Consider the following 15121-nt stretch of genomic DNA (forward strand, 5'->3'; position numbering starts at 1 on the left):
GCACAGGGGCGGGGGACGGAGGAAACAGGAGTGACCGTTAGCGACCATTTAAGGGACGAGTGAGAGGATGAACCGCAGCCTGGCGCAGACACCTCGTGTTTAATACGAAATTAAGTGAACTTGAAAATAAAACTCAAGAATGCATTTATATTTGTAATTCACTTTAATGGTATAAACCTCATTTAGGTAGTAGTATTAAGCCACAACAATATAATTCCACATTTAAACAGCATTTAATAAAATGCATAAGCTAAATCATGCACTGCAATACTCTATATACAAACACAACAATGCAAATTCCTCTTCATGACTGAAGACATTGATTAGATATAAAATTTAGATTAAAAAAAGAACATGCTATTATTTTTAAATGCTATCACACGTAACAATGCTGATTTCACAGAAGAAGCTGTGAGAAATCATCAACTTTTTCAAGGTTTTTAACTTGAAATTAAAATACAATAATATAAACGATAGTTTTCTTCCAGAAAATATCCCAAGGAGTTAAAAGCAGATGATTCCTTTTGTAGCTTTGCGGTGCTGCAGGAGCGCAGAGCCCCCCGGTCCGCCAGGCACAACGCGCAGCGCGCGGCCGGGCTGCGTGACGCGTCCGTGCTCTGCAGCGCGGGTCAGTTACCGACACATTCCCACCGTTAACATTGATTCCATCTGTGAGAAATTTAACAGACACGCTCTGTCACGTTTCTTCCTAAAGAAAATCCTGTCTGAAATCTAACCCGCCGTCGCGGAGCGCGTTCGGAACGGCGCTGCCGTCGCTGGCCGTGTCCCAGCGCGCAGCCGCTGCGCGGCGGGCTCGGCGCGGGCCCGGGCGGCAGGACGCGGCACCGCCGCCGCAGCCCGAGCCGCTCCGGCGTCAGAGCAGAAACTGCTCAAACACCTACTTAAAACAAGTCTGCAGTGTTAAAATACGCTCTTTTTCTAAACTAATAATGGAATTGTAAACCAGGTTCAGTCCCAATCAATGCCCCAAGTGGCTCCCTCGCCTCTAAAAACGTTACTGCAGCAGATGACGTGAACAGGCGCTCGGGTTCCGGCTCACCCAGAGACGCAAACGTGGTTCAGACTGCAGGGATGGTCAGGCGCCAGGGAAGGACCATCTGCCACAGCAATTCCTGCCATTCATTTAAATCATTTTCTTGCTGAAAATCTCAAAAATAAGGTTTGAAATGTTATTGTGGATGTTGTACAGGTTTTCTTCTACACTCGAAACCAAAGCTACAAGTGCTTACTAAACGATGCAGCGGGAGCAGAGAACTCGGAGCAGCTCCCGCGCGGACGCAGCAGCGCGCCCGGACCGAAGGGACGCGGGCGCTGCTCACGGCGCTCCCATCGGTGCCGCCCGGCGGCCTCAACAACACGCGTCTGCCACGCCGAGTACCGAACGGGGAAATAGGGGCCCAGCACATTCTGCTTCCCCTTCTGCATACAACAGAAACAGGACCTGAACTCCCCTGCGCAGTCTGTACCTGGTTTTCTTCCATTTGGTCTCCGCTCAAGACTTTTTAAAAAATCAATCTCTTACCAAGTTTCACTGCAAAATCAATCTGTACAAAGAAGTCTCTCAGAAGGCTGAAAGAGGATATCTTGAAAACAGGGAAGTATTTTCTATGACTGTAGTAATTTATTTCTTCATTTACTTTTAACAGACATGATATGCTCAATTAACTATTCACCCGCAGACTTCTACACATCAAATGGGAAAAGGTAAAACGCAAAAGCCAGAAAATTAACGGAATATATTTGTCAGCTCTGAACAGAAATGCTGAACTCGGGCTGGGTTCAGCAGGCGGTGCCGAGCTCAGGGATGCGGGAGCGCCCACCTGCCCGAGCGAGAGCGGGGAGCTCGAGATGAGCCGTGAACGAAAACCTCTGACGTACAGAATGGTATGAATACATGGCTACGTATCTGTACATATATACAAACACTACGCACTTTCTATACACTGTACAGAATATATTTTGACAGATAGGTATAAACATATACATTCATACACACATATATACAACTATGTACATATGCATTAGCTGCTCGAGTGAGTTTTAGAACTGAACGCGCAGAAATGCACAATGGTGGGAGGCACAAAATAAAGCTGTGTAAAAATCTATCAGACCTTTAGGAAGGAAGACAGGCAAGAGCTGAGCAATGTCGAGTGACTCCCCCGAGCTCAGGGTAAGCCAGGCTGGAACACGGTGACAGGGAACCTGCGATGGCTTCACAGCAGACAGCCAGGACACAGCGCAGCCCTGGGGTCGGATGGCTTCCACGTCTAATATATTTAGACTTACAGGATTTAAACTTTACAAAGAATTTTACTTTAATTTGCAACCTCAGCATAAAAGATGTTCTGATCTTTTTCACACAGATCAGTTCCACACAATGCTGGTAAAACTGACTGCAGCAGTAGTAGGGTTGTAGCATTGTCTAATGAGAAGTTATGGCATTTTTCCTCCAACAATAAGCCTGAACTTAGCTCAGGAGAATTTACTGTTAAAATGACTCAGCAACTTTAGAATTAAAAGGCGCAGAAAGTCAATGTTCTCATTTTCTTTGCCATGCCCTCTTGGTAATTTTTCATAGAAAGCTGTTTTTTAAGTCAGTTTTCTGTCATTTGAGACCCAGCAGGTGCTGGCGGTTTGTCCCCCCTGCTCTGCTGGGGCTGCTCTCCAGGACCAAACGCGGCAGCAGCTGCAGCGCGGGCGGCAGGAGCAGCGCCGCCAGGACACAGGGACCTGCTGCCGGGACACACGGACCCGCTGCCGGGACACACGGACCTGCTGTTCGCTGGCACTGCTGCTTGTGCTGTACGGGCAGGAGGGGACGAAAGAACCAGCCCACCTGCTTTGCACTCTGTACTTCGCAGTGAGCAGAGGGACATTCCGAACAGCAAGCGAACGCTGCCGAGTCTCCTTCCCGCGCGCTCTGCTCCGCAGCGCGCCGTGCCGGCTGTGCCGGCAGGACCTGCTCTGGTCGCTGCGCCCGCCGGCCGGGAACGGCCCTTCGTTCCTGGATAAACTGCATTCTGATATCCATGCTGCTCATGCTATGTGGGGCTTTGAAAATGATCCCTTACTAAGCAGCAGGTAATCGGGGCAGAATCCTAACCACCCTCTTAATTGGACTGGGCAGGAAAACGCACCAACATCTTGGGTGAAGTCCCTCACGATCCGTGGCAGCCGCTGCCCGCGGCTCCTCCAGCGCCAGAGACTGACCGGGAAACTGGAACCGACTCCTCGGTGCTCTCGAAACAGCCTCCCGAACACCCTAACCGTTTAAGGCAGCAGAAATAAAGGCCTGTCCGGTCTCCGAAGGATGCCTTCTGGAGCATCACCTCCTCTGCTCTGAGTCCCATGCCAGAGTAGCTCCCAGAGGCGTTCTGTCTCGTGTTCAAGCAACGCAACAGGCACAGGAAGACGACTCCGGCAGTCTTAGCTGTGGCTCTCTAGCCCAATGTAAGTAAATTAAAAGGAAGAAAAGCAGCGTACATTCTCGCCCTTGTCACAAATGCCATAACAATTATTACAAACCTAACTCTAAATGCTCCTGTACCGTTATTGATCATTGTTCTTTTTATCTACAAGATGCAAATCCAGTCCCTTCTCAAAGAGCGGGAGAGCAAATGAAGCACACGGAGGATGGACCTTATTGCCCCATTACCATTCTGTGCGTGCCCCAGGTTCAGCCAGCACAGAATTCTGACTTTTCTCTGCATTCATTATTACCAATATAAACATGTGCTCAAGTTCAGATAGATCCGATCAGTTTATCACTGTATTTCTACTGAGTTAAAATATTTTCATTTCAAGAGCAGCAGAAACAGGACCTTGAAAATTCTGGAGGAGTGAACGTGAGGCAGCAGGCAGAGCTCCGGAGCTGCCGCCTTCCTTGGGACCCTTTGACTCAGTTCTGTAAACACGTCGGGCATTGAAATTTGGCCTCTATGAAATCAAGCTATTTCCATACTCAAAATCAAGATATAGCTTTTCAATAAATGTTAAAATTAAAAACTCTCTTGTCCCTTATAAGCAAAAGTTTGCACTTGCAAAAAAAGAAACAAAATGAAAGCAATTTTAAAGCAAAGCCAGTAAAATTAGCCAGTTACCATCTTCCAGTTACCGGCAAGGGAGGTGGAACAGACCTCAGAAATGCCAAGAACTGCGTCAGACGGAGCGTTTTCCGCAGCCTATTTGGACCTGGCTGGGCCCTGCGCTGCCGCCGCGGCGCTGCAGCGGCCCTGGGGCCGGAACAGGCTGACGGTCGCGGCAAAGGACAAGGCAGAGGCAGCGAGGGCTGGAGAGGAGGCTCGGGGCGCGTGTCAGCGCTGAGCAGAGACGGGGACGGGGAAGCGCGCCCGTCCGCTCCAGCGGCGCCCGGTGACGGGGCCGGCGGCTGCGGCACAAACCAACCCAGGGGGTTCCTCGAGCGCTGGGGAACGCTCTTCACCGCGAGGGTGCCCAGGAGGCTGCGGAGTCCCCGTCCCGGCCCCCGGCTGCGGGACGCGGCCCTGCCGAGCAGGGGCTGGGCCGGAGGGACCCCAGAGCCCAGCTGGGATACTGGGATTCCACCGGGGAGCTGGCGCGAGGGACCCGCTGCGCTGCAGAACGGCGTCTGCTGGCACACGCGCTGCTTGGCGTGGTCTTCCCAGCGCCCCTCCATCATGGGCCAGATCTTTGACGCGTCTCTATGACAGCCCTTGGGCAGCATGTGAGAAAGAAGTGTTAGGTTATTGGTCACATCTATCTTATTATTTATACCTAATATTCAAATATGCAAAACATGCCAGATTCTGAATATGTCTTAAGCTCAAGGATCTACCATCTGCCATCCAAATTTCTACGATGCAAATGTTACTCTCGGAATCAAACCAGCGTATTGTTAGAGAAAGTTCTTTTTGTTAATGGCGTAAGGACTAAATCAGCTTGGTTCTGACCAACGTGAGCCGGAAAATCATTCTGATGATGATACACAAAGAGACACATTATAGCTTTTAGGTGGTAATATCAGAATCATACGTATGGAACTGCTTCACTTTCCCTATTTAATGCATGCACAATAAATAAACCCTAGATATGGATTGCACTGGTGTTAATTCATTTACGCAAATTAATATTTTATCCCTAAGGTCCAGGGAGCCATTTGCAGAGTAAGTGACTTAGAGATGGCTTGAGGACATTTGTGAACAGAGCTGCATATTTACCACTTTGATGTACGAGTGCCATACAATGCACACGTTTTAAGCTCCGTTTTGTGCAATCCCTCTGCTCCCGAAACACCATAGTGGGTTTATTTTGTTTTCTCGAGGGTTATGCTCACAGCACAAGTAAGAAGAATTCAGAAAGCATTTTTTCCCAGAAAACGGGGCCCTTTGACTCGACAAACTGGAAGCTGAAATGATGTTTGTCATGGAAAAGCCAGCTGGTGTGTGTTTACATTTGAGAAAAAAGAATCCAGTGGCAAGTTTTTGTGCTAAGCAGTATTTCATTTGTCATTAACAGTGCCTGCTTACCCGCTTAAACGATTTTTTAAAACACCGAAAGCAAATTGAACTGCATAATCTTTTTTTCCAATGAAAAATACCACAATAGTTCAATGCATAATGCTTTTAGCAATAACATAACCCAATCAATTTTTAACAGAAATGGCCACAACTCTTTCCAAGCTAGCTACTGCTACTTCTCCTGATGTTGCTAATACCACAATTAATTTTTAAGTTGTATACCCTTGAAACAGGGACTTTGCATCGGAAGGGCTGACACGACACTGCGATGAGGCAGCTCGCAGCAGTTCTGCGCCGCCGTGCCGCCGCGTTCGGGCGCGACCTTCCCTCCCAGTGAAAACACGACAATTTCATTTGCTGTAGCAAAAGCTGAGGGGCATGGAGTGCAATATTACACATTTCAGCATGTATACTGGACTCCTTGCAACACCCTTTTGAGAACAGGAGATTCTGAGTGTTGTAACAATGGTAACTGCAGAAGACTTCAACGCACCCAGAAGCTGAAATTAAATAGCCTCCCGTGTCATAACGAGCAGTACAAACGTTATCCCCTGATGAGGATGGAGCAGACCCGGCCAAGACTTGTTCTCACAGCAGAAGCCTCGTCTGGAGCTGCTTAAGGTCTTTTGGCTGCAATTCAGACCCTTAAAAGACACAAGCACCAACTTGGTTGGTGCTTCTCAATAAATGTCAATAACAGAAGATAAAGAAAAGTGCTGAACTTACAGTTTGATCTTCGTCACATAAAATACACAAGTAGAAAACGCCTCTACCATAAAAATGATTAAAATAATTGATACATCTAATGAGCCAGGATCAGATGAAGGTATTAATTGCCATGACTTTTTAAAAAACTGATTGTTTTAAATATTTGATGTCAATAATAATAATAATAAATTACACTAAAATGAAAACAATGCTAGCAGTTTATGGGAAATACTAGCAAACATGTCGATGGCTCACCACTGCAGACAACTGAAAGGCGGTCAGTTTTATAACCCCAGGGTAGATCAGTCATTAACTGCGGCTGCACACGCAATGTCAGGCCGAACCCCCGTCCCAGGAAGGGTGGGAGCGCTCCGCCAGGGCCGGGGACGCAGCGGCACAGACGCAACCAGAGCTCCGTAACGCACCTTGACAGCCGCTGGCTGCTGGCGAGGGTGCGCAGAGCACCACACAGCTCTTGGACAGGGCTGCTCCTCCAGTCAATGACTGATGTTCCACAACCAGAAAGCCTCCTGTTCCAGAACATTTGTCGTGACTCTCTTGGTCTGAACAGAGACTTTAAGGAACCTGGATATGCTATCGGCACTGTGGCAAGAAACGTTTCTTCTCCTGGTTTGGGTAATTCCCGTAGCAGGTAACAGTCACTGTGACTGCATCGTGCTGTGAATTGCAGCCACGCTGATTTAACAGAGTTGAATTTCATAGAACGTGGATATCTGACCTCAGAGTCCACCTTAGTATTTCATGCATAACAAAAAAGCAAGTGACGTTTTGTAGAATAAATGATTGTCTCCTGCAGCACTCTACATTTTCACGGAAATCACCAGCATTTGGACTAAAGACACAGGCAATTTTTTTCATTTTCCATACTCATAAGCAGGATGTAGATGAAGTTGTCGCTTTGACGCGTGGTGCTTACAAAGTGCTAGTACTATACCCTGGCATTTATTAGATATTAATTCCAAGGATATTTTTAAACATATACATGTTTTTTTTTTTACTTTTAAAGTAATTTTATTACTAATCTCTGATATTATAAAATTCTATTTTTAACCACTGATAATTTCTAAATACAAAGCATGTGAAAAGTATGTTCAGTAATCTATAGCCTTTTAAATTAAAGGCAGGAAAAAATTCCTTGTGGCAGAAAAGGTCCGAGAGCAGGTCTTTTAATAGCCGCTTAATTCTGTCAATGTCGGCAAACAGACAAGGACAGATCTGTCAGGAAACTGGTAAGTTGGAAATATCGGTACATACCAAAATGCTCTTCTTTCAACTTCGTAATTGTATGTTTTTACGAAAATTGCTTCAATCCATAAAACTGTGTTGTTCCCACTACGCGGACGTGCCAGTGATCTGGCCATTGTACTCTGCTGTTTCCATTTTGAGGATGTAGGGGATGATGCTGTCAATGGGGACGTTTCCGATGAGCCCGGTAAAGAACAGCTCCTCGGTGATGCTGGAGCTCATCAGCCGCAGCGCGGGCAGGCGCACCAGGATCCGGGCCAGCCTGCGAGGGAAGGCCGGTGCGTTAGAAATACATCCAGCGGTTCAAAATACAGCGCGCTAAAGAGCTGCATCTGCCCTTACTACCGCCATAGCTCACGAGTGCGAGTCAAGAGGCGATTAAAGATCACTGAGCTACCAAAACAGAACAGTTACTCTTCCGCCCTGCAAATGAAGTGCCACCATCTTCCACGGTGGTTTTCCAATGAGAAGTACGTTTTAATGCCCTCCATGGACACGTGTATGTACAAACATGCAGTTCTCTTGGTCTGCTTTTGAAATTCCCAGCTCTGGAAGCACTTCATAGTAATAAAATATTGATTAGTGAGAACATTAGCACAAGTAAACGCTTAATTAAAATTTAAACCATAAACAGCATGGCCCTTGGTTGCCTAGCAATTCAACGACAAACCCGATAGCAGGAACGGGACTGGATATGTATCAACGGAAGAGAATCTGCTTCCGATGAGGCATTTGGAGGGATGTGCTGTTACTCATGTCATACCCGCTGCCAGGTGCTGTGGGTTTCATGTACCAGGATGTCAACAGACATCCACTATAACGAAGTGATTGCATTGGATATCTGGGCTTACAATATATTTGAAATTTAGGACAGCGATGAAAGCATTTCTGCTGTGTTGATACATATGACAGATGTAAATCACAAATGCCAAAATAAAGTAATTTCTCGACCCAGAGCCGTGTAACAGCAAGCCTTAGGCAGCACGGAACACAGGCCTCTGGAAAATGCTTCAATATCCATGGAGAAAATATATAAGGGCCGTTCTGCTAATATACTGCATCTTGCAACTTCAGGGAAAAGCTGCAAAAGGACTGAAGATGCGCTGCTGGTTTTGTGGAAGCTATAATAGAACACTTGTGCTTCTGTCTCAGTTTGCGCCAGCATTCTGTTGCTCAGAAATAACGGGACTTGTAGTCTGAACTATCTATGGGTGAGCATGGGGATATACACAACACCAATTAAAATACATGATATTGTTTGGGAATTGTGACTCTGATTTTCTTCCTTAAGCCACTACAGTATGTGAAACAAAATCTGTGTTTCATATATGTATTTTTATGGCAGATATCCAGCTCTCGCACACTGAAACCAGAATAACTGAACTCTACACAGAAGCAGCACGTGGGACTTGGGGAGATTCCTGAAGCGGAGGATCCCACCTGCGCTGCACCCGACCGGGTCAACTCTGTGAGAGCAGCACAGGAACCAGGTCTGAGATGGGACCGGCTCTGGCTCTTATGTTGTGGGGTTGCGGTGGGTTTGGTTTGTTTTAATGTTGTTTGTGGTTTTGTTTGTTTCAGTTGAGGTTTTGTTTAAGCTACACTAGCCTCAGACCTTGCTTAGACGTATGGGACTGCATGCTTCTGTACACAGGGGCACCCTTAAGAGAACACGTTCTGGGATATATCACCACACAGAAGTTAGAGTCTCCCTGGTGCAGAAAATCCTTGTGTTGATCAAATTTCAAACAGTTTTGACAGAGACTATTAGAAAATAGGATCACTATCTCTAGTAAGCAAGAAATAGGAACACAGTTAAGAAGACAAAGCCAAATTTGATACTTTCAAAGAGAAGCCCTTGGAAATTTAAAAAAAAAAAGAAGCAGGACATGGGAATTTCTTATAAAGACGCTGATGCCACCGCTCTCCACACGGAACCCTTCTCTTGCCAGCGTTTATCAACTGACAGCTCCAGGGCGTTTCTGCATGTGTAACTTCACAAACACGTAAACCACGATAACCACTTTTTATTACCTCAAAGCCTCCTTGACAACTAACTCAAAAAAGGAGGCAGTTTCCATTAAGAAGTCTGAGGCAGTTATTCTTGAGACTTCCAATGAATTAAGTCTGGTTACTTTTGCAAACATTGCAAAAAGACTCAAAAAAAACACAGAAAGGAAGTTTAACTGACATGAAGGAGCCAGACAGCTGTTCTGCTTCTATCCCTCTTCCAGCAAACCCGCTTGCTTTTATGAACAAGGTTCTAGTTCTTCTCATCTCAACAGCCAAAAGAGAACAGATGTCAAAAAGGACATTTTTTACATCAATGATGTTATTTTGTACCTTTGCCAGCTGCGGCCCACAACATTATTTTGGGTACTAGAGACAATAAATACCTATAAGTATCTTCTGGATAGGTTTTTTGTACATAGTCCTGCAATTCCATCTGTGCCTTCTCCTGGAATTTTTCTATCTGGGTTGAACTGGTCAGACCAGGGTGATCTAAAGAAACAAAACATTTCTATATGTAGATTGTTTCCCTACACATTGTGAAATATATTTAGTTATAAGATTCTCACATTTAATTTCATTTAAATAGTTCAGTTGTATTGTGGTATTTAACATGTATAAAGGAAACCGCTCCATTGGACATTTGCTGTCTCACGTTCCTCTCCCCAGCTGCGGGCCCACGGAACGTGGAAAGGATGAAGCCCGTGGGCACATACCAGGCACTGACGCTCCTCCTTTACTCCTCCTCCCTGTTTCTAACCTTTTGTTCAGGTGTGTTTGCCTCTGCGATCTCAACCGACTCTGCTGACTGAGCAGTACCCAGGGACGTTTTCTTGAAAGATCAATTTATTGACCTTCCCGAGTCCGTCTCGTGTTCTAACTCCAGCTCACTCAGCTCCTCAAAGGCAGCCACACGACCAGGAGGAAAATAACAACCAAACCAGAGAACAGCACCTATCTGACTGTGCCCAGTGCCCCCAGCGTGGTGTTCCAGCTGCTCCTCAAACTGCACTGAGCTACCTTGACTCGGGAGAGCTTCTTGCTCCTCCAACTTCAATAAAAATCCTAAAAAAAATAGCCCTTAATGGTATAATACGGAAAAACATTTCAAAAGCACATTTCAGGACACCAATATCTTGTAATTAGTTTTATTACAAAAAGAAAAATAATGGGAATGGAAAAACCCCCAACCCTGATAACAAGATAGTCCTTTTATTTGAATTTTGTTAAATTCAAAATGTAAACACCTTTGAATTAAGGTGAATAACTACATTTCCGAGTTTCCCACTGGGCTCCGGTGCCCCGGGAACACGGCTGTCCCCCCGTCCCCCCCGACCTCGGCGTTCCAGAGCGCGCGTGGCCCGCGCCAGCCCCGCGCCTCGCAAGCCCTGCTGCCCACGCTGCTGGATGGTGTCCTTATTTTGGTAACAAACGGAAGACAGCCTGTTTACATTTGGTTTTGAAGATCTTGTGGAAGTTCCGTATGGAACACAGTGGTATTTCTGCTCATATTTCAGAGATCCCTCTTATGAGTGTATTAAAAATATTAAAATTGAAGCTAATGCCTTTTGTCACGGTGAGGATGTATTTCCCCTAACCCTTCCTGCCCTTTACTTCACTAATATTGCTAGAACACAACCTAGATAACTCACTGCTCATGAATTCTTAGCTGAAGATAACTTGGGAGTCTCGTTTTCTCACGGAAATACCCGATACGTTAGAACTGTCAACAACATGGGGATGTCACCCCAAAGTTATTTTAAAAACACATATTTTTGACAAATCATTATGGAACAATCATTTTATCTGCAGCTTAACAGTTAAGTTTCATCTCAAGACATTAGTCTCATTAGAAACATTAACATATGAATGCTTATTATTTAAAAAGATCTGGTTACTGAGTTCCTTACCAGGGCTAAAGAGGACTATAGCTTTCAGGTACGCATATTCGTATCCATCAATATCAAGCTTGGCCATGCTGTTACAGAACTCCTGAAGTTTCCAGATGTGTTCCATGACTTGCTTTATTCTGTCTCCAGAAAGTTTATCTACAAAAAGATATTGCTTACTACTACACGTGAGCTCAAGTACATCTGATATAGTAACCAACGTGCTTTTACAAAACAGGTGAAGTAACATTTTCAAGTCTTTGGTGTCATTTGCTCTCTTAAAATGCCGCAACACATAAGGGCGGCCTGGGTGATCATGGAAGCGAAGCTTTGTGAAGCTGAGTCGGCAAACAGAACGTCAGCTCCTTTGCCAGTACAGCGTGATCCGCAACAACAATCTCACTCCAGTGCTGTCCTGTTCTCAGCAGACACTCTCAAATGACGAATTATTCTGCAAATGGCCAGAATGATTCTGAGAACAGGAAGAACCACAAAACAAATGCTATCACACGATCCCGACCTCACATTCCAGCAGCACTGAGTTAGCTTTTGCAGAACCGAGCGCAAGAGCAGCGACCAGGGTGCTACTGTTCCCTCTACCTGTACTTCCAGAGGTGCACTTTTCATCTACTGTGGTAAAGAGTCTTTTTTCCTTACGATGGGGTAAACTCACTCAAATACGTGTACACAGACCCTCCATCATTTGGAACCTCACATTCCTTATGTTGGCTCCATATTCTTTCTTAAAATGTTGATTTTAGAAAAACCTTCTATTATCTGAGGCTATGTTCTAACGGAGTGGTATCGGCTGCTCAGCCAGGGAGGGACAGGTGCCCATTTTGGTCAGTATCCTGCTCGCTGTGTATCCGCAGCCCAGCCAGAGGATGAAAACCGCAACGGATTACACTAAGACAAATCTCTGAATATATAATCACTGCCATCAAACTTGAGAAATAAGTCAATTCCAAAGGATAAACCTTTTTCTTGAGAAACACATTAATGCTAATATTCCATCTCACTATAACGCCAATGTTTTACCTTTGTCTGTACAGCTAACAGTGTGTACGATCGCTTAGACCTGTGTGCCTTAAACTGAGTCTTTGATAAGATCGAATAGAAGAAATATTTTTGCATGATGTCTTGAAATAAGAATGAATCTACATTTCTAAAATACACTGATTCTTATATGGGTTTCCAGTTACTCCAGATGGATCACGACAGACACGATGTAACGTTTTTATCTCTATATTAAGTGGGAAAAGATGGCAGAAGACTACTCAGGAAAAGTGCACTTGAATTGCAGAGTTCCAGAACAGCCTCACCACTAATACGCTTCCTAGGTAAGGTTTTGGAATTTCTTCACCTTCTTCTGAATTTTAGAGTTCTAACACACAGTAGAACTTTGCAGAACAGATAAATAAAATGAATCATCAACAAACCACAATAAAATAAATCATCTTTTGGCCAGTCTCAGGTAATGTGGTATGACTGGAAGTACAGGCGGCAGAATACATCTATTTTTTGACTTTTGAGACACGGGAACACAAGCAGAGCAGCTGAGGCTGCAACGGCCCCAGCTCTTCTCCCCACGAACCCGCTGCCTGGGCTGCGGATGGACAGACGCCCTGTTCACAGACAGAGTAAACCCCGACCGCGCAGAGCACGCGGTGAGCGCGCTCCCCTGCTGGTCTCAAACCCTCGCCGCTACCTGGGCAGGGAGGATGTTCCGTTTGCTGCATCCCGGGGGCTGTCAGGCTCTCAAACTACAAACAAATACCAAAAATACCCCAACTGTATGTATTACAAAAGCACACTATCCATTTGAAGATCAATTTTTTGTCTAACTTACTTTATCAGAATGAAGCTAATAAAGTAGATTAAAGGAGTTGTCCTTTACTGGGACTGAAGGATATTAAACATTTTTTCAGATTATCTGCTTTGGTACATTTTGTAGTTCTACAATCAAAGTTTGCTCTACTCAATAAAAGCCTATTTTCCAATTTTTGCTCTGTGCACAATCATCAAATTGGTACCAAATACTATTCTGTAATTACCTTTAACTCACATTTAAATTTAAGATAACTTTCATGTAATTTGCTGTGTTTGCAGAGTTTAAAGCTGCTATTATTAGTTTTTTCCTCCTATTAAAACTGGAATGCTATTCTCATGACAACCAATCATATGGATTGGGAGCATCCATTCTAGATATAGTTATCAACAGGCCAACGCTGAACTGCGAAAGAAAATTGTATAAATCTTATTAACAGTGCCAAGAAAACAGGTAATTTAGTGCCTCAGAGGGTACTTCAAAATGCATTAATGATTACTCCATTTTAGCAGGGCCCGAAATCACTACACTTGCAAGAATATTCTTGTTGTGATACTTGCAAAATGCTGTCATTTTATACTGCAAAGAGAAGGAAAGTTCTGGAAGAGAAAGCTTCTGGTGTCATTTGGAAGAGATGACGATTCTAAGAGGAAAAAAATCCCATCTGGCTGGCAGGAAAGCTGTGTGGACACCCCAACCTTGGGATGCGCTTCTCCGCACTGCTGCTCAGATGCGGACGGCAGGCGAATACATCCTCCAGCCTCGTCCCCGTTCCCCCTACGGACACTCCTGTCCCACCGAGAGCCCTCCCGGGTCGGCGCAACAAGAGCTGCAGATCACCGGGGGAAGGGCAGTTACGCAAGAGAAGGACCGTCCTTCCCCGGGATCCTGCGGAACAATGCCACCACCCACCAGGAAACAGCTCCCGAGCGATGTCACCCGCTGTCCCCGCACAGCGCAGGACCCTGCGGCAAACCCACCTTCCTGGATGGAGTTCTGGAGGTGGTTGACGATGGCGGCCAGGATGGTGGACAGGCTCATCACCTGCGCGCACTGCGCCAGGCCCAGCGTGAACAGCTCGTTCCAGCAGGCGCGCACCAGGCTGGTGTTACAGTCCTGCCTGCAAACCACACAGCAAACAGCACAGCTTTGCGTTACCCTACGTGTAATTATGTTAATTGTAATAATTGATAATAGGGATTAACCTATTGCAAACCGCTTTATTAAAAGGCATACACTAGCATATCACAAGTCTTTCAAAAAGCAAAAATAAGTAATAGGCCAACTACAGGAAACCATTTCAAGTTATCTATAAAACAGTGCTCATCAGTTCTTTACAAAGATATATTTATACAAATTAAATGCTCGCTTTTGATTTGGCTTTAGCCTCTGTAACCGCATTAACATCAGACATCCTATTTATCCCCTCCTCTGAGACTATTTTGTTCTTTAAAAAGGAGAATATTGCATAGTCTTCACATTTTAAAGAATTCATTAAAAATTAAACAATATAATCATTTAAAAATTCTGAATAGCTGAGAAGTGTTCAGATCAGTGCTTAAATTCATTAGAAAGGAAACATCCAACAGAACGTGTCCATTTACCCAAGAGCTTGAAACGCAGGTATGGAGCGAGCCCAGTGCATGGAGAGGAAGAGCAGGCGCGACGCCGACTCGCAGATGTAGTGCACGTTCAGGTACTCGGGCATCGGGCTGGGCATCGTCAGCTGCGAGAACGAAGGGACACAACAGTACAGACGCTTCAGACGTAAACCAGTTTTCACGCCTGAGGACAGCCAGTGAAACTCTCAAACGCACAGTCTATCGTAAGCAGCTGTGTGACAAGACATTGTCAAAGGAAAACTTCACTGAATACCTCATCGCTACTGTCGAGGAATGCAAAAT

General features: G+C 45.3%; 1 protein-coding gene across 7 annotated transcripts in view; it reads right to left on the reverse strand.

The window, feature by feature from the left end:
* Positions 1 to 172: 172 nt before the first annotated feature.
* Positions 173 to 15121, reverse strand: part of NR2C2 (nuclear receptor subfamily 2 group C member 2) — a 35907-nt gene continuing 20958 nt past the window's right edge. For 5 of the 7 annotated variants that reach the window (XM_080350764.1, XM_080350761.1, XM_080350765.1 and 2 more), the window contains 5 exons: positions 14822 to 14943; positions 14198 to 14337; positions 11411 to 11548; positions 9887 to 9992; positions 173 to 7752 (listed from right to left, as the gene is read on the reverse strand). In XM_080350764.1, the coding sequence (XP_080206890.1) occupies positions 7578 to 7752; positions 9887 to 9992; positions 11411 to 11548; positions 14198 to 14337; positions 14822 to 14943 (681 nt within the window). In that variant the 3' untranslated portion in view covers positions 173 to 7577. The remainder of the gene's footprint in view (positions 7753 to 9886; positions 9993 to 11410; positions 11549 to 14197; positions 14338 to 14821; positions 14944 to 15121) is intronic. The other 2 variants (XR_013922569.1, XM_080350766.1) reach the window with 2 other exon arrangements.

Source organism: Nesoenas mayeri, assembly GCF_963082525.1.
Source record: "Nesoenas mayeri genome assembly, chromosome: 10".
Classification (NCBI taxonomy): Eukaryota; Metazoa; Chordata; class Aves; order Columbiformes; family Columbidae; genus Nesoenas; species Nesoenas mayeri.